The 18,244-nt window shown below is 48.4% G+C and overlaps 6 protein-coding genes across 6 annotated transcripts; 3 read left to right on the forward strand and 3 right to left on the reverse strand.

The window, feature by feature from the left end:
* Positions 1-79: 79 nt before the first annotated feature.
* EDB82DRAFT_571424 (uncharacterized protein) lies at positions 80-1,803 on the forward strand (the record flags this gene model as incomplete). The annotated part of the gene is made up of 3 exons (XM_025730548.2): positions 80-528; positions 580-965; positions 1,013-1,803. The coding sequence occupies 3 exons, from the start codon at positions 80-82 to the stop codon at positions 1,555-1,557; spliced, it is 1,380 nt and encodes a 459-aa protein (XP_025589662.1). The 3' UTR covers positions 1,558-1,803.
* A 44-nt stretch (positions 1,804-1,847) lies between these two features.
* Positions 1,848-4,630, reverse strand: EDB82DRAFT_48788 (lysophospholipase catalytic domain-containing protein). Its single transcript, XM_025730547.2, has 2 exons — positions 4,161-4,630; positions 1,848-4,018 (listed from the first exon to the last, which is right to left on the reverse strand). Exons 1-2 carry the CDS (start codon positions 4,234-4,236, stop codon positions 2,145-2,147), a joined length of 1,950 nt encoding a protein of 649 aa, XP_025589661.1. The 5' UTR covers positions 4,237-4,630; the 3' UTR covers positions 1,848-2,144.
* A 1,304-nt stretch (positions 4,631-5,934) lies between these two features.
* EDB82DRAFT_48785 (ATP-NAD kinase-like domain-containing protein) lies at positions 5,935-7,710 on the reverse strand. Its single transcript, XM_025730546.2, has one exon. The coding sequence runs from the start codon at positions 7,577-7,579 to the stop codon at positions 6,161-6,163; it is 1,419 nt and encodes a 472-aa protein (XP_025589660.1). The 5' UTR covers positions 7,580-7,710; the 3' UTR covers positions 5,935-6,160.
* Positions 7,711-8,472: 762 nt separating this feature from the next.
* EDB82DRAFT_520463 (acyltransferase-domain-containing protein) lies at positions 8,473-9,905 on the forward strand (the record flags this gene model as incomplete). The annotated part of the gene is made up of 4 exons (XM_025730545.1): positions 8,473-8,678; positions 8,732-8,975; positions 9,029-9,477; positions 9,542-9,905. 4 exons carry the CDS (start codon positions 8,473-8,475, stop codon positions 9,903-9,905), a joined length of 1,263 nt encoding a protein of 420 aa, XP_025589659.1.
* Positions 9,906-11,831: 1,926 nt separating this feature from the next.
* On the forward strand, positions 11,832-13,908 carry EDB82DRAFT_486816 (major facilitator superfamily domain-containing protein). The gene is made up of 5 exons (XM_025730544.2): positions 11,832-12,372; positions 12,434-12,680; positions 12,734-12,813; positions 12,869-13,720; positions 13,774-13,908. Exons 1-5 carry the CDS (start codon positions 12,100-12,102, stop codon positions 13,807-13,809), a joined length of 1,488 nt encoding a protein of 495 aa, XP_025589658.1. The 5' UTR covers positions 11,832-12,099; the 3' UTR covers positions 13,810-13,908.
* Positions 13,909-14,425: 517 nt separating this feature from the next.
* EDB82DRAFT_456723 (Metallo-dependent phosphatase-like protein) lies at positions 14,426-16,777 on the reverse strand. The gene is made up of 3 exons (XM_025730542.2): positions 16,377-16,777; positions 14,538-16,323; positions 14,426-14,453 (listed from the first exon to the last, which is right to left on the reverse strand). The coding sequence occupies exons 1-2, from the start codon at positions 16,495-16,497 to the stop codon at positions 14,654-14,656; spliced, it is 1,791 nt and encodes a 596-aa protein (XP_025589657.1). The 5' UTR covers positions 16,498-16,777; the 3' UTR covers positions 14,426-14,453; positions 14,538-14,653.
* Positions 16,778-18,244: the final 1,467 nt, after the last annotated feature.

Below are 18,244 nucleotides of genomic sequence, written 5' to 3' on the forward strand. Positions count from 1 at the left end.
GAATTGTCGAAGTTTTGTCTTTCGCTTTGTCTTTCGCTTTGTCGTGGTGTTTGTTTGCTCTATGATCATATCGTTCATTATGGCTCGAGTGACTCCGGGTGCAATCGAACCTACAGGCCAAATATCGGGGGGAATGCCTTTACGCAGGTCTCCGCCAGACGGTATTGCCTCTGGTTTGAGGGGAGCATATGAAGACGGGAGGATCGCCCCCGGACCTACGGACGCCAAGACTCGTTCCAGGTTTCTTCCTTTCTTCTTTGAAATCTGTATTATCGGTTCAGCTTTTTCAATGGCTCAGGGCCTCATCACGTCTGGAACCCTCCCCATCGTAACGTCGAAAATGAAGCTAAAACTTCTCAGTTTGCGAGGAGCACGAGTCGGAATGGAACGTGTAGGGCATACAGCCACTACAATAGCAACAGCACTTCTCAAAAGCACGCAAATCGTTGATCCTCAGAAAGCCAAAGACCCGATGATTGGTCAATCAGAATATGTAAATCACCAGAAGTTATTGCAGCGCCGCGTTTTGTGAGTTCTCTTGTCAGTCAGCTTAAAGTCCTGGTGATTAACAATCTTTAGCAAATGCCTCGCACTATTAACGGCATATCCAGTCTGCCTACTGCACCAGGGACTAGACAACAAACGTTGCGTAGATATTGACAGACGCTGTGAAGAGGCTGCACTTCGGCTCACAGAAATACACCCTATCACACCACAGGATTTGTCGCAGTCTTCGTCACAACTGAGCGAAACATCTCAATCTCCGATGGAAAAGAATGTTGATATCGAGCGAACCCGTTTCTTTGAGATGTTCTCATTAGAAATGGAAATGGAGTTCCGTACTTCGTGCACAAAGAACGACTCCCCGTCTTTGGCTGCTCAACGGGCCATTACCAAGATTCGCATGACTCTCGAAAATTTGGTTGATGAAGGCCAATTGGATAGTTTTAGATCCCCCATCATCCGTGAGTGATCACCCCCTTGGCGGAGATCATGATTCTCACTACAGCAGGTGAGAACATCGATGTCATGGCTATATCAGGTCGCGAGTGCCTGGTATATTCTTACACCGATGCAGTACCCCGTGCTTTCCTATGGGTATTGAAAATTATTGCAAAAGTGATGTTGCTTGCAGTCCCTTTATTCATCAACGTTGACTGGAAGAGCTTGGCAGTGTCGAAGAGGCTCTATTTATGTCTTCTAATTGGTGCTGTCGGTGCTTCTGGGCTGACGATACTCGACGAGATTGATTGTATGTGGAAGGCTTTCAAGAAAGGGATGAATACATACGCATGGTCACTTGGTATCGCTCGAGAGATCGACGAACTATTGAACGAACCAAACGACATTATACGAATGCATTGGTACAATGGAGTGCCGAACAGTAGTATACGAGAGCACAGCTACAATATTGGTTATGATGAGGTTCATCGTCAGGTTGGCCGAATGGAGTCACCTTATAATGAGTGTTCTCCTCAAGTTAGCCAAATGAACTCGCCGTATGAAGAGGTTTCAACAATGCTTTCATTCGGAAAGGCCAAGCCTGCAGACTTCTAGATAGCAAGTAATAGAAGAGTTAACCCCCGAGCCTTGATATGTGGGAATGAACCACATGAGAGTCCAGTCAGAACAGCATAAACTAAGTCACGAACTCTCTTGAACAGCAAGAGACTAACGTTTCTCATGCCCTGCAGGTAGAGAAAATACACTCGATAAGATGTAGTTCAAGCCATATGACCAAATGAATCTAAATGGCATTGAAGACGTTGTCCTGTGTCGCAACTGACCGAGGGACCGTTTTTGGGTTTGGATCAAAGTGAGATTGTCAATATCATGACTTCACCATCGTACAAAAACATTGGGCGCGAAATCATTTAGATTGACCATAGTACTAGAGTAGGTATCCTAAAGAGCAAACCGTGCAACCCTTCCAATTCAAGTATAGCAAGTAAGAAAAAGATGAGCCTCAGACTCATCGTCTATTCAACCGAGATATATCCCCCTCGCAATGCATTTCCTCAAGAACATGCTTCAAAATGAATAAATAAAGTAAAAATCAACAACTCCAATACGTGGTATATATAAATATATGTATATTCTTCCCGTATGTGCAAAACCTTTTCTTCTTTTCTTGTTTTTAGGGTTTAAATGGCTAGGATGAATCCTGCAGCGGCTGCGATAGCGACGAAGGCGCTGCTGGCCATCTTCGTCGCAGAACTCTCAATATGAATCTGGTCGCCGATGAACTGAGGGTCGTAGACGCCGGGATCACTACTATCGATGGTACCATTCCAGCAGTAGTTTGTGAAGCACTCCTGGCACTTGTCGGGCACGGTAGTGTTTGTGCGGTCGAAACTGCGAGAGAGCATGGCGCAGCCAACACAGACGGGCCAGTTCTCGTCGCGGGTGCCGTTCAGCATGGTGGCGACAGCGTAACCGTTTTCGATGATGGCGGAGAGCTCGGAGGAGTTGATGCTCATTTGGAAGGTGGAGATATTGGAGGAGTAGACGTATGGGTAGTTGGGAATATAGACGATGAGAGGAGTAGGCTCGGTCATGTTGGTGGCGTTGCAACCGAAGAAGGTTGGGCGGGTGTTGAGGCCCAAGTTGAGGAATGTGTTCTTGTCGGGGACAGGAGGGAATGATGAGCCCCTTGCGATGTCGGTAAGAGAGCGCTCGTAGGTAGCGATGGGAGATGCACCGTCGGGCCAACTGAATTCGGTGTCGGCCGAGGAGTCGAAAGAGAAGACAACGTCAACCTCACGGTCCTTTCGGAGGTGAGGGTAGTAAGGGATGTTCTGAAGATCCTCACCACCGTCGACAAGAGTGAGGCGCTCAGATTCGGCACTCAGATTCTCCTCAGGGTTCCAGCCATAGAAGGGGTTAGGGGTCCAGTCAGCGATATCGTTGTTCTCATTGCCAATAGCGTTGAAGACAGCAGATACAGCCTCGAGGGCAATGTTGGGAACACCATCGGGGACGTAGTTGCTGTCGTCCTCGTTCAGGTACAGAACAATCTGGTTAAAAAGACTGCTAGATGTTCCCATGACGAAACCGGCATTGTCGAAGCCAGCAATGCAGGACTTGTCCTTGGGTAGCTTTCCCTTGTCGAACTCGGAACCGACGTACTTGAGGGGAACAAAGCCCTCAAGAACGGGGTCGTAAGAGCCAAGTTCCCAAGGAGTAAACTCAAAGTTGGTCGCGTTGAGCGAGATGATCTTCTCGTTGGGCGCGCGACCGTCAGCGACAATGAGAGGCATAGGGGCTTTGCCCTCAGAGAAGTCGGGATCGTCGGCGATGGATGACCATGTGTAGGAAGGGCCACCATCTGTGGCGTTGATGAGCTGATATGACAGCATGCGGCCCCAGTAATCGGTAAGAGATCGTTCGTAGCCGGCATCCTTCTTATCTGATACGGCGTCGAAGATTGTGTTGTAGTATTGAACCAGCGAATATCGCTCAGGGCCCTCCAGAATCGAGTTCTCCAGCTGCCAAAGACCAGGATATTGCACGCTATCTTGCACAGAAGTGAAGTTGTTCATCATCAAACTACCGACGAGCCATCCACCTCCGGAAAGACCTGAGAGATATGTCGCACTCTGCAAAAGACCACCGAGGTTTCCATTCTTGTCGCTGCCGTCGGAGCGAATATCCCAAGCCGCCAGCGCACCAGCACCACACAACATGGCACGATAACCACCGCCAGAGACGGCGAGACCAATATTTGGCAGAGCCGTAGCGTTGGTCTCCACATCCTTAAGGTATTCTTCGCTATTGAAACCAGGGATCGCAATTCGTTTCAAAAGATCTCGGATAGGGGAGATGGTCTCGTTTCGGCGCTTGGGAATCCAGTCGCGCTCCATGCTCGAGATGGAAGAGCCATTTCGAATGGTCGGGCGCGTGCTCGGGCAATCGACTTCGGCGGGAACATAACCATCGGGGGCTTGGGGAGTGCCTCGTTTTGACACAGATTGGGGAGTGAAATCTGAGTTGGAGATGGCGACAAAGGCGTCATCAACTGCGATTAGGTTGCGATTAGCCTCGATCCAGGACCCGTAAATTTGGTAAGAAATGCGACCACAGCACAACAACCTCGATGCGCCTCAAAATGCAATCATGGAATGTGCGAGCGCGCGCGATCGCATAAAGTGTCGACTTACTGGATGGTCTGGCAGCAACGGGCTGCAGGGCGGCGCTGGCAGCCAGCAAAAGGGCGAGGCCCGAAGTGATGGCCATACTAATTAAGGCCTCGGGCAAGATAAAAAAGAGCGATGAGAAGACGGTAAGCTAAGAAGAGTTTGTAAAGGCGCCAGAAGGAACGAAGTGGATAAGTCGAATTGGAATTGTCGTCGATAAATTGGCTCGATAATGGTTATGCGATCAACGAAGATGTTGCGAAATAAGACAAGGTTGGTGTTTCAAAGTTGAATGCGTCCAAGTGGCAAAGGGGAAATAAAAAGAAATGCGATATAGTACGAAACGAAAAGAATGAGAGGAATCCCTTTCAAAGAAGAATGAAACGAAAAATAAAGGGAATAATAAAATGAAACCCAAGAAGCACGCGAGGGTTGCTTGTAAGAGGGAAGGATTCGATGTGGGGTGAGAGTTTGATTGGAAACGGTTTCTTGTGGTTTTTTGATCCGTGCTTTGCTTTACTTTTGACACTTGTTAGTTCGAGACGAGTACATATATGTCAAAACAATTGATGAGCGAAGCAAGTGACTGTATAAATAACAAGTAATTCCTTTCTCTCCATTCCTATTTCTAGTGTCATCAGCCGCCGAACGCACCATTTTCTTACAGGCGCCCAAAGTCCCTCTCTTACTTTGCTGCCAAGCCTTGCCCAGCCCTGCGCCGCCTCTCTGAGGTGTACCGGTCTGATGCAATGGTACAGGCTGTGTGACTTTTGTGCTTTAACTTAGAGTTACACTGCAGATGCTTATAGTTGCAGATAAGCTCAGTTGAATCTTTTGAACTGCAATTGAACGTTGATGCTCGTACGTTATCGTCTTGTAACATGACCTTTTACTGTCCAACTATAGCTTTTGTTAGTCCACAAGTGACAGGTAGAGTCCGCTACGGGGGCCCCCAGAATAGAATAAACCCCCTGCACCCGAACCAGCCACTCACAAGGTTCCAACCCGTTCCAGGTACACCCGCCATTCCACCCTAGGGGATCATGGATGCCCGTTGAGCTGAGCTGAGCCTCGGGATGGAATGACCTCACCTCAGCCAGGGATCTCCTATTCTGGATATTTCGCTGCGAGATCGTCAAAGGCTGAGAATTAAGATCCGCGGAACATAAAACGCCAAACGACATTTTCATGAAGATCAAGCACTGACCATTAAAGTCTCGGGACCAAATCCTCTAGCTGTCTTTCGTAGAACGATCACCCCTGCCCAGAGAAATTAAAGGGAATGCCCCAAGCTCAAATTTCCAAAGCCAAGACGGCTTGGCGGCTCTTGTGACGTCTTGTTGTCATGCAATTCACACCCAGAGATTCATCCAAAGGGCGCTTAGATACATATTGTACAAGTTGTACAACACATCTCTGTCGACCAGTGTTGTCTATCGAGTAAGACAAATGCCATCAAAATTCTCATCATGTCAGCTTCTAAAAACCAACTGTGGATAAAAAGTACAAGCCTCGTATCACGCTGTGGATTATCCTCCACTGCACTGCCATCTGTCAGCAGGCATGCATCCATCGTGGATCACCATTTACCACCAAGAGGAGCAATCTCTCGTGTTGAGTGGTCCAGGAACGCTTACCACATCACAATTTTAGCTTGAACCCTTGTCCGCGGACAATTCCATGCCCTTTTCTCGGCCGATGCGGAGAACTAGAGCGATCCATTCCTCCTTTACAAGCTTATTGCAGCTATTATGCTTTAGTTGGTTACCATGACCTAAAGGTTAGGAGAGTTGACTGCTGAAAGCATAATGTCAGAAGTCTTTTTATGCTGTTTAGACTAAACTCTTAGGTTTGGTGTTTATTTAGGTTTTAAAGCTGGCGATTTTTCTGTTACCCGCTAGCATGTTCAGCCCTAGAACATCCGTATATGTCATCTTATATCCTTTGATAAATCATGGGTATCAAATATTGCATTACATAGTCTAGATCTGCATGCATCGTCACCAACATATCTCATAGCTGGCTTAATCGGCAGACTCATCGCCTGCAGGCTCTCGTCCAAAAGTACTGTTAAACTTAAGGAGGCCAGTCAACCCACCGACCCAAGGGTCATCATCTTCGGTCCTGATCATGCATGGCACACCGCCATGCCACTCTTCGCCAGGCCCAGCACGTCCAATAAATTCACCTTCCACCCGGATCTCGGTCCCCGGAGAGACTCCGGCGCATCGTTTGCCATCAATGCTGAGATCAAGCTCGCGGCCACGATTCTTCCGGCTCATCCGTAAGGTGACCTTTGTGTCCAGTGGAAGTACTAGAGATCGAAAACTGAGACTACAAGGGCTGATGGACGTGATAAGAATGGACTTGACCAGTGGATGAACAATAGGGCCACCCGCACTTAGACTGTACGCTGTCGAGCCAGTCGGTGTGCTGATCAGAATACCATCAGCTGTGGTTTCGGTAAGAAAGTGCCCGTTCTGGTAAATGTCGATAATGGCTAGATGAGGGTGAGATCCTCGATGCACCGATATCTCGTTGATTGCTCTCAACGATGGCGACGGTTCATGCGGGACTGCTAACGCTTTTGCCCCCGACTTGGCCTCGCTTGATAACGTATCTGACAACCAATGGTTGATATTATTTCCCGAGGGATCAAACACGTCAGCCTTGATGCGATGGCGCAGCAGCACCTTGGAAGCTCGCTGAGCTCCCATGCTCTTCCCCCTGTGCCTATCCCAAGCTGTGTAAGACACTGGGGTTGTCTTATCCCAATCGCCACGAGGGTAGTTGGCTTCGCGCGTTGCAACATCACTGCCACTCATAAACGTTTCCCTCCAAGCCTTTTTGTATTCTCTGAAATCCCATTCTCCGAGAAACCCCAACGTTCCCATGTTGAATGAAAGGATGGGAGGAACAGAACCATGGAGCTTGTACAAACTAGCAGCTCGAAGAACAGTGCCATCTCCCCCAAATGTTGCAATGACGTCAACCTTGTCCGCCATGTTTGATCGAGAGTCTGAGGCGTAGATTGGAAAATCGAGATGTTCCTTCAGCGTTTCGGCGATACGAGGCTCGAACACAAGGTTGACCTCGGGATACTCATTGTGAAGGTATGTGGAAAACTTGACAACGGCGTCGACAACTGCATCTGAGTACAGCTTGTGGATGATGAGAAGGTTTTGGGGAGGCTTGGGCCAGTTGAGGGATAGGAGCGATGATCCGGGTTTGGTACTTTGAAGGTATCGTGGGTTTATTCTATTTGTTAGTTCTGCAATGCTGCGAATTTCCGAGGTTCGGCGGGCAGAGGTTGTCGATAGAAGACGACATGTTTGTGCAGTGCAAGTCGAGGTTGGTAGTCGAAAAATGAACGAACGCGCGGGTCGCTGATAAAGTCTGGGATGAATGGGCGCCAGGCCTCTTATAAATGGCCTTCTAGACATGGCATGGATGATACTGCATAGCTATCGAGAAGAAAATATGCCTGTCCAGGCTGATTGAATTTGATTATAGATGACGCCGAAGACGGCAGCTAGTCGCTTTGCGACTACCTTGGCAGAATTTATGAAGCTAAAGGTGGGCTATTTTCACCGCCTGCCTTTCCTAGAGGCAAGGTCTCTTGGAAAGAATAAGGGTGCTTTGGCTTGGAGGGGTCCCAAGGGATCGGATGACAGCATCTGGACCCTTTAAATATTGACTCAGACGTTATAACCTTAAAGACGAGAACTGATCAGGTGAAGAATATGTATGACCTCCACTGTAGAGTGTCTTGTTGAACCCCGCGATAGCTTCTGTAGATGTAGATCCAACAGCTGCGAGATCTGATATTACCAGGTTGTGATTGGTCAAATACCGACCTTCCTCCATCTTTAGCCAGGCGTCATAGGACCTCAGCCCAGCAGCTCCGACGCATCCGCCTGATGTCACTAGACTACTAACCTGCTAGCAGCTAGCGAAGAACAGACAAGCACATTATGTAGGTACGGTAGCAATAAGCTCATACCTAGACATTAATCACATGCTGTGACCTGGACTACTAATTTCGTTGGCATCTTTGTCTTTACCTTTACCTGAAGCTTTAGCAGGTTTGCGACAGTGTTCGTCGGCTGCCACGAGGCTTCTACAGCTGCAAACTGACTGCCTGTGCCACGCGACCCCTCGTCTTTACCTCAGCTCGGCGACATCCATTTTGACGAGACAAACACGAAATATAACAGTCTTGAGTGCGCTCTTTTGTCTGTTTTTGTTCGTTCTCCTCGTCGTGACACCTCGTACGAACCCATCGGTCGAGATAGACAAGCACAATTAAGCAAGCAAGCAACAGCCAGGCGCCGCTATGGCTGACACTACAAACGCTGACCCGTCAGAGACGGCACTCCCAACGCCAGAAGTCCTCGCTGGAATCACTGAAGAGTCGTTGGCCAAGAAGCAAAAGCCGCTACCAAAGGAAGAGCATCCATCAGGAAAGGAAGGCTATGGAACCTTTGTGCAAATACTCCGTGGCTCCTGTTTTGCTCTCTACTTCAACTCATGCATCTTCATGTACGTGCATCAAGTTTCATTCATCCACCGCATCATGGCTAACATGATGGCAGGATTTTCCTCACCCAGCTCATCGGCTTACCACTGTACCTTGTCAACCGTGACTGGTACTACGCTTACATAGCCATGACCAAGGGCTTCTTTGGTCTTACCATAACTCTCATGACCCAAATCTGGGGCCCGACAACTATTCGAGTGAGCGGTGACGAGTCGGTCGCTGGCCAGATTAAGTTACGGGCCGACGGAGGAGTGCAATTTGAGTTCCCTGAGCGGTTGGTTCTCATCGCCAATCATCAGGTAGGAGAGGCGATGCGATACGCAAAACGGCTGTGTGCTAACTCTGGTCGTAGATTTACACTGACTGGCTTTACCTTTGGTGGATTGCTTATGCCAACTCCCCAAGCATGCATGGCCACATCTACATCATTCTCAAGGAATCACTCAAGCGCATCCCGGTTGTTGGTTTGGGTATGCAGCTCTATGGGTTCATCTTTATGTCGAGAAAGATGGCTTCCGATCAGCCCAGAATGGCTTACCGCCTTAACAAGTTGAAGAAGCCCAAGGTTGACCCTAATGGCAAGTCTTATATGGACCCGATGTGGCTGCTCTTGTTCCCTGAAGGCACCAATCTTTCCAACAATGGACGTAGAAAATCGGCAGGCTGGGCCTCCAAGATGGATCTCAAGGATCCCGAGCACGTTTTGCTCCCAAGGAGCACCGGTATGTTCTTTTGTTTGAACGAGCTCAAAGGAAGCCTTGACTACGTCTATGATTGCACGGTCGCGTATGAGGGAATCCCGTAAGTTGTGACCTGCAAGCCCCGTTACACAGCATCGAGACTGTCGACTGACGAACGAATATAGCCGAGGTGGATTCGGTGAGGAGTACTTTGGTCTGGTTAGCACCTACTTCCAAGGGCGCCCTCCCAAGTCGGTCAACTTTCACTGGCGCCGTTTCCGACTGAGCGACATTCCCCTTGACGACCAGAAGGCCTTTGATCTCTGGCTTCGCGAGGAGTGGTATAAGAAGGATGCACTGATGGAAGAGTACATGTCAACCGGTCGGTTCCCTCGCATGGAGGGCGGCAAGGTCGATTACATCGAGACCGAGGTCAAGACACGGCAGCCATGGGAGATTCTCCAGCTCTTCACTGTTGTTGGCACTGTTGCGCTGATTTGGCACAACATCAAGAAGACGTTTACGACTATGACAACAGTCCTTCAATAGAAAGAGCCGAGGTTCGGTTGGGATTCAGGGCGGTAAGACTGAGGATGTGGATGGAACCGGACCTTCGATGGTTGTGCCTGTCGAAATTTGACGACTTCAAGGTTGCACAACCTTTCAAGGTGAGCTGAAAGGATTTGATAAAGGTGTGGAGGTTCTTCTCGTTTCGGATTGATGTTTTTTTTGTTGCGGCATAGGTGAGATACCGAGGCGCAGTCTGGTTAGAAAGGAGGCATCCATGAGAAGAGAGGATGCTATGAGAATTCGGACAGTATCCGAGAGCTAAGAGGCGAATGATATCTCTGAGTTTGGCTTGAGGTAGACCAGCAAGCGTATAGGAACGTACAATTGATAGCTTGATATCCTGAATGACACTTTTGTCGCTACCGAAGGAAGGATCATTGACGAATAATAGAGCCTCAGCGCGTACCGACGTTGAAGCTAGGGAAGGATGCGCAAGCATTGCCACAAAGAGATGACAATGCTTTTGGGTTGGGTTACCATGCGGTGTTGCTGCAAGCCTCCCTCAGGTGGCAGCTCTCAAGTGCGGATCAAGCCAAGCCAAGTTGCAAACAGCCATAAGTTAGCGTCCCCTTCTTCGCAGATTGTCCAACGAGGAGTTGTAAAGGTTGGGGAGCTAGGGAGGTGTTAAAGTAGCCTTTCCGGTCTGGTCTTACTAGTCGTTTTTCTACCAAGGGTTAGTCTAGATTAACTACGAGCCTCGGTATCCAAGGTCGCTCTATGGAGCGTTATTGGTTCGGGATATCGAGAGATGATGCGGGGGTGGGGAAGAAACGCGGGGAAAGAGATTAAGTTGAGAGCTTTGAGTGTGTGTGGTGTGTCTGTCTTGTCTTGACTTGTATCGTTTCCAAGTCCGAGTTGACAATTAGTCTAGGATATCGTGTCCGTGATGGAATAAGATTGGTTTGATGGACATGCTGAACAGGAGGTGGCTTAAGGCTAAAGGCTTGAGGGTGATGGAAAAGATGACTCTTGTAATTTGGGTTGCAGAAATTAATTAAGTGTCAAGGGTGTCTAGAAGATTGCAAAATGACTGAGTATTTTTGTTGGTCAACCTTTAAACCATCCAGCCTTTTTGTCGCTCTGAAAAGGTTCCCCTTGTTGGTGTAAGTGAGGTCAACAGATAGACAGCATCTGTTGTGTTTCCCACGACTTATGTAGTAAAAGGGAAATTGGCTTGATACAGCATTTGGTTACTGGTCAATACTACGACAAACAATGCCAATGCTCGCTTCTAGATTCAGCCCATGCAACACAGAAACAGGAGAGAGCGCATCAGTCAGTGCGCTCAGACAAGCAAAAGCAAGGGGCCTGTCAATTACAGAGATAGGGACTCCATATTCTGCAAATGGTTGGTCTAATTAATAGCCAAGACTGCACTACCCAAGCCTCTTTCTTTTTTTCTCTTCTTTTCTGTCTTTAAACTAGTAAGAAGGAGTATTCCGCACCTCGAAAAATACCAAGTCTGCTGATACATTTCCAGCGCAGTTGCATGGCTCCTCCTTCGCATCTTGCCCCAAAAAAGGCAATCCTCCGGGCGTAGGAGCTGGAGCTATTAAATATACTCATGGGAACGAATTACTTTACCCCGCAAAGTTCCCACACCCCGGGTTTTTTATTCCTTTACTATCGTAGGGTGTGGAGCGACCTCCAGGTTTAGTAGGCAGATCTTGCGGGGAAGAGTCACAACGTAGATGGGACATGGGGACAATACTGACGCAACGCTCTCCAAAGCATACAATACCAATAGCCCTAGACGAGACGCAAAGGGGGTGTGGACTGTTTAGCAATTGCTGCTTGGCATTGACCGCCACCCGAGGCATGTTTCTGTCGTTGTATTGGATTGGTCAATAAGAGGAGAGAACCCGGGGTAAAGAGAAAATCCCAGACGTATATAAACAAGAGAGGCGACGCATCATAAACCAACAAAACAGAATAAACTGGAGACAAAGAAAAACTCGGGGTAATACAAGCAAATCCAAGCTTGGCCTCTTCGATCCGTGAAACTTGGGACCTTCCTCTTTCTTCAAAAGGGGGGTTGTGTAACAAATCAGGACATAATCCTCATCCACTTGCTCATCTTTTTTATCTATCCACTATCCCCATCCCCCTCTTCTTTCCCTCTCTCTTATTCTCTCAACCTCTCACCATAACATCAAACTCTCGATAACAAACCATGGAGAGGCCAAACGATATGGAGGCTGTTGAGAAGCAGCCTGACTCCGACTATAAGCACATCGACCAAGCCCCCAGCAAGGTCAGCTCCGATATCGATGCCGACCATGGCTTCACCCACGAGGAGCAGCGCAGCATCATCAAGCGCATTGATCGTCGTCTGGTTATTACTGTCGGTGCCATGTACTGTGTCTCGCTCATGGATCGCACCAACATGAGTGCTGCCAACATTGCCGGTATGGGTGTCGAGCTTCAACTCACTGGCTTCAGATACGTGAGTCTTGTTCCTGACAATTGAGGTCAATATCGCATATGCTGACGAATTCGGTCAACAGAACATTGCAAACCTGGTCTTCTTTATCCCGTACATCATCTTCCAGCCGCCTTCAACAATCCTTATCCGCAGAATTGGTCCCCGCTTTCATCTGGCCATTATCACCATGCTCTGGGGAGCGGTAATGATTGGTATGGGTTTCGTCGAAAAGTTCCCTCAGCTTGCGGCTCTTCGTGCGGTCCTTGGTTTCTTCGAAGCTGGTTTCTTCCCCAGCTGTGTTTATCTGCTTAGTACCTGGTACACACGATGTGAGTATACTTGAATCTGCCCGGTTCTCACTCAGTCACTGACCAATATTCAGACGAGGTTGGAAAGCGATACTCTGTCTTTTATCTCCTCGGCTGTGTCGCCTCAGCTTTCTCTGGTATTCTCGCCTACGGTGTACGTTTCATCCCCGATATCGCTATTTCGCTCTTACTTACATTTAACTTCGCAGCTTATGCAGCTCAACGGTCGCGAGGGTCTCACCGGTTGGCGCTGGATCTTTATCATCGAAGGTGCCTTGACTGTCGCCCTTGGTATTTCCGGCTACTGGCTTCTCGTTGATTTCCCCGACTCAAAACGCAAGACGTGGTCTTTCCTCGGTGCTCGTGAGCGCCAATGGGTCGTTGATCGCATCACCCGTGACCGTGGCGATACCGTGGTTCCTCCCTTCCAGATGAGCAAATTCCTTCGCGGAGGCGCCGACTGGAAGGTCTGGGCCTATGCCATGATCTTCTTCGACACCACCACCATCAGCTACGCCCTCGCTTACACTCTGCCTATCCTTCTCGTTGGAAATATGGGCTTCAGCGTTGGAGCTGCTCAGTGTCTCGTTGCGCCTCCTTACGCCTTTGCCGGTATCGTAATGTTCGCGACAGCTTGGGTTGGTGATAAGTATCACGTCCGAGGCCCCTGCATCCTATTCAACATGCTGCTTTGCCTCATCGGTCTTCCCATCATGGGCTGGGCTGAGAGCGCTAACGTCCGATACTTTGGTGTCTTCCTCGTCACTGCCGGTGCCAACAGCAACATCCCCACTGCCATGTCATTCCAGGCCAACAACATCCGTGGTCAGTGGAAGCGAGCTTTCTGCAGCGCCACTCTTGTTGGTTTCGGTGGCTTTGGAGGTATCGCTGGCAGCTTGGTGTTCCGTGAGCAGGACAAGTTGACGGGATACAAGCCTGGCATGTGGGCCTGCATTGCCTGCTGTCTAGTCACTGTTGTCCTGGTCATCTGCTGTGACTTGGACTTCAAGAGAAACAATGCCAAGGCTGACAGAGGCGAGAAGATTTTGGAGGCTCATGATGTGAGTAAGCCCTTTCCTGCTGACACAGCATCATCACTGACAAACTACTCTAGGACGATGCTACTGCTGATTTCCGCTACACTTACTAAGATGGACGAATACATGTCGACTGCTAGCGTACGATTTCTCTGTTGTTCGAGGTGGATATGTTCCAGTAGTCCAATAACATCTATTGTTCAAATCTTTGTCTTTCATATTCCTTGCACTCGACTTGGTGACATGTTGCTCATAAGAGACAAAAGCCTTTCTTTCTGTCACATCAAACGCTGTTCGTCCTCCCAAGTCATAGACTGGATAGTGTTACTCCTGAAATGCGTCGTGTTCCTTGTCTTGTTCTCCAACCATGACCATCGTACATTGTACACTCCTACCCAAACACTTTGGTCTCCCACATACCCGTACGAAGAAAAATCTTTCTTCGCCGTTTCCTCATAAACCCCATATCTATCCTGTCGTGATGATGGTGGTTCTGTAACAACACATCTTCATTTCTCAACTCGCAAACATGAGTCATCCCGAGTACGCTGTCCCAGTCTATCCGGGTATTTTGGCCGTCGAGCTAATGCTATGGCTTTTTCTTCCCATCGTCTTTGTCACACTGCTAGTGTTCAAGTGCCGTATGGAAAACAGAGAGGTAGAGTGGTTGGAGGAGGGTCTTCTTTTGCCTGTGGAGGAAACACCGATGAACTATCAAACCACGATCCGAGGTTTGAGAGTCGGTGTATGATAACAGGTTGGTGGAGTTTTTCTTTTTCTTTTTCTTTTTTACAATGCTGGCATTGTTTTTGATAGATGCTGACGATCATGTCTACTATAGACACTAACAAGTCATTGTACAGGACGATCGAGACAAAGAAGTAGAACAAGAGACCATTATTTCGCTTTGCGCTGTAAGTCGTCTATCTATACACAAATTGCATGTTTTTTGTATATTTACATCAGAAACATAGTCATCGCAACACCGAACACAGCAGTAAGCAGAGAGATCTGCATACCGCTGGCGGCGTTCTCGTCACTTCCTCCTGTGCTTCCACCGCTTCCCTTACCCTTGGCCTCTTCCGAATCGGCATCCTCGGAATCATCATCATCGCTGCTAGTCGCATTGGTCTTGGCGACGCGCTCCTCCAGCTTGGGCTTAAGAGGGTTGTGCGCATCGAAGTAATCGATCAGCACCTCGTCCTGGGTGTCAAGAGTAGCAATATTCTTTTTATCAGTGCTAAAGAAGTTGTCACCGCCACCGGCCAGGAAGTCAAGCGTGACGACGCGGTACTTGGTCTTGTCCTCGAAAGATTCGCCGTCGAGCTTCAAGCTCACCAGCTTGGATCCGTTCTTGTTGTCGGGGTTGAATTCGACCTTGAGACCCTTGGAAACCTGGAACCATGAGGTGATTTCCTTGTCATTGTCTTGGTTCATGCCTGTCACGGCACCCTCGAAGATATCCTTGATCTCGGCACCAGTGAATGTGAGCTCAACGATGGCGTTGCCGAAGGGGAAAGATGTCAGTACCTCGCCACGGGTGATGTTGCCCTCGTCGATGGTGGCGCGAACTCCACCAGCGTTGATAAAGGCGAAGCTGGGCTTATCATCGTCGGAGCGGCTTTGGTTGAGGCGGTATTCGAGCATGGCGTCAGCCATGACTTGTCCGAGAAGACAGTCTCCATCTTGGCATGTAGACTGGTCAAGCTCGGCATCCGTGTAGCCAACGACTTCAGCGGCGAACTTCTCAAAGGGACCTCGCCACGACTCAATCTTCTTCTGGAGGTCCTTGTCCATCTCGGTCTGGTTGGTGAGGTGGATGGGAGCACCATGATATGCGAGGGGCTTGCCATCCTTGTCAAAGGTCAGGTCGATGGAACCGAGGTACTCGCCCCATCGATAGGCAGTAACAATAAAGACTTCATCACCATTGATGTTGTCAACAATGGTGGGGTACTCACCCTCGGAATTGCTCATGTTGCCGAGAGGAGTGTGACTGTGACCACCGATGATAAGAGACAGACCCTCCGTTTTGGCGGCAAGCTCCTGGTCCACGTCGTAGCCAAGGTGAGTGAGCGCAACAATGCGGTTGACCTCGGTCTTGTTGCGAATCTCCCAAACAGCCTTTTGCACTTCGGCGATGGGGTCGAGGAAAGTAGTCTTGTTTCCAACACTTGAAATTCCGGGTGTAGTATCAGTCGTCACACCAATAACAGCCAAGTCATGCTCCTCAAAGATCTGGTAGTTCTTGATGGTCTTGTTAAGACCTTCGTACTCACTCTTGACATTGCAAGAGACGACAGGGAAAGTCAAGTTTTGGAGAAACTCGCCGAGCTCCTCATCGCCGCCATCCCACTCGTGGTTTCCGAGGGTCATGGCGTCAAAGTCGAGAGCATTCAGGTTCTCTGCAATCTTGGAGGGTCCGTAGAAGGAGTAGAATAGCGTACCCTGGAACTCATCACCCGCATTAAGCCACAAGTTATCCGGGTTGTCCTTTCGCAGGGCATCAACGGTGTGCTTGATGCGCGCGTAACCACCGAAGCAGCCCTTCTTGGGGTCGACGCAGTCTGTGCCTGACTTTGCGAATTGGTCGAGATGGGCATGGACATCGTTGACGTGGAAGAAGGCTGTGAGATGTTAGTGATACATAAGTTAATTGCGACGAGTTTAGAGTGCATACAAATGTTGTAATTTCCGTCATCGTCGATGAAGCGCTTGGTCAATCGCTTGCTGAAGAGGGTATCTTCAGCGATGACGGAGCTGGTCAAAGCGAGAGCTGTGAGAGTAATTGACGACTTCATGATGGATGTTTGGACTCGTCAAAAAAGCGCAATTGCCCCAGAATCGAGAGTTAAAGGGTAGACATTTCGAGAAATTAATCAAGAGTGCATGGCCGGTCTCTTTAACTCGTCAGTTGAAGCAGACCCTGTCGGTGTTCCTTGGCCTGATCGTCGCTGATAATGACAGGTCTTGGGTCTTGCAAAGGTTCCATGATAAAAAGGGATCGCCAAGACCACACGTGGGCAATGTGACTGGCTTATCGCATGAGCCGAGGTGAATCCTTTTCATTTTGTTTTATTTAACTATTATTGATTTGGCAGGAGTTGTTATCGTGTAACCTGCCAGTATATAGAAACGTGTGTGCAGGCTCTTGTTTCATCTGTGTTGGTTATCTCACAACCTACCTATTACTGTGTGGTCACTGGATAATCCATCTACCAACAAGGTAATACTAGTACTCCAGACTCTTGATAAGCTTGGAGACCCCAACAAGGCCAAGACTTAAGACTCGGGGTAGTCAGTGCCGCGTCGGCGTTGTAAGACAAATGAGGAAGGTTTATTGTTTATAGCGTCGGTCAAACGGTTTTTAATCAAGGTTAGCCTGGCCAATCTAGACATGCCTTGTGCGCAGCTTCCAGTATGCCCAGTATGTATGTACTCTCTAATTCTGTGCCTGCTCAATGCCATAGACAAGTAAATCTGTTGTTCCGTTTTACTGTCATCAATCATCAAGATGGTAGCACTAACCACTGAATGACTCGTACAGAAACATAAACTCCCTTGGATCTCTCAGAACCCGCAACTGAACAACTGGGGCGATTTGTTTAGTGCCAACGCGTTAGCCTTTAAGCTTATTCGTTGCGACTAGGTACTAGATAAAACGCCTCATTGACCCTGAACATTGGCTTGCTTGTCAACTGTTCGTTACGTCAGAAAGCGGGCGTGTTTCTTAGGGTCAAGGAATATGGGCTTGTGACAGATAGGCAGCCAATCTCTATGAATTGCCCATTTGAGCAACCCTGATTTCACTTTGATATCGCCAACTGCCAAGACTTTTTGTGTTAATGTTTATTGTTGCGGCTGGAATTTGGCCACCGCTGTAGATTTATCGAGATGCCTATTTTGATCTAGTGTAATCCCTGCAAAACATCCAATCGCTAGCTAATCTGGCTGATCATCAGTCAAAGCGTTGATGATTTGTTATTACTATTCATCATAATAGTAAACTAAAAGCTACAGGAAAGCTCCAAATCGATACCGAGGTAGACAAGTCGGGTCCCGGAGCAGCAGGCCCGAATAATATAAACTAGAAAAGGAACTGTTGGTATTAGTTTCGTCCCGTCTCTCTGGGTAGTTGACAATAGTCATGTATTCATAAGCGCATATTTCTCCACTGAACGCTTCCAGTGGGACACAGTGGAGCGTTAGTGGCTTGAAGAACCACGTCCGTGAACTGAACTGCGGGCACTAACAAAAACCATCTTGCCTCGATCAACTGACTACTATAGAGTCTACAGATGACAAGAGAACTCAAGGGAGATTAAAAAAACGCTATTTCGTATCCCGATTACTTTCGGGCGATATGATTAGTAATACTCGTCATTGGTACGGTTACTATTTTGGACATGTTTACTGAGTGAGCGGTGTACTTCAAACCTTGGCATGCTGATTGGATCCCTTGGTATGCAGACTACCCTAGACCATACACATGAGTCAGCTTGCTCTCTGTCATATTGTCGCGAATAACTTCATATCAAGACACTCACC

Source organism: Fusarium venenatum (genome assembly GCF_020744135.1).
Source record: "Fusarium venenatum strain MPI-CAGE-CH-0201 chromosome Unknown EDB82scaffold_1, whole genome shotgun sequence".
In the NCBI taxonomy this organism is placed as follows: domain Eukaryota; kingdom Fungi; phylum Ascomycota; class Sordariomycetes; order Hypocreales; family Nectriaceae; genus Fusarium; species Fusarium venenatum.

Excerpts from the sequence above, each read along its gene's own strand:
- EDB82DRAFT_48788 (XM_025730547.2), bottom strand. The coding sequence starts at position 4,236 with ATGGCCATCACTTCGGGCCTCGCCCTTTTGCTGGCTGCCAGCGCCGCC. Across the intron at positions 4,019-4,160 it reads CGTTGCTGCCAGACCATCCA|TTGATGACGCCTTTGTCGCC; the intron begins GTAAGTCGACAC and ends ACCTAATCGCAG.
- EDB82DRAFT_48785 (XM_025730546.2), bottom strand. The coding sequence starts at position 7,579 with ATGTCTAGAAGGCCATTTATAAGAGGCCTGGCGCCCATTCATCCCAGA.
- EDB82DRAFT_486816 (XM_025730544.2), top strand. The coding sequence starts at position 12,100 with ATGGAGAGGCCAAACGATATGGAGGCTGTTGAGAAGCAGCCTGACTCC. Across the intron at positions 12,681-12,733 it reads TAGTACCTGGTACACACGAT|ACGAGGTTGGAAAGCGATAC; the intron begins GTGAGTATACTT and ends ACCAATATTCAG. Across the intron at positions 13,721-13,773 it reads AGATTTTGGAGGCTCATGAT|GACGATGCTACTGCTGATTT; the intron begins GTGAGTAAGCCC and ends AAACTACTCTAG.
- EDB82DRAFT_456723 (XM_025730542.2), bottom strand. The coding sequence starts at position 16,497 with ATGAAGTCGTCAATTACTCTCACAGCTCTCGCTTTGACCAGCTCCGTC. Across the intron at positions 16,324-16,376 it reads TGACGGAAATTACAACATTT|CCTTCTTCCACGTCAACGAT; the intron begins GTATGCACTCTA and ends AACATCTCACAG.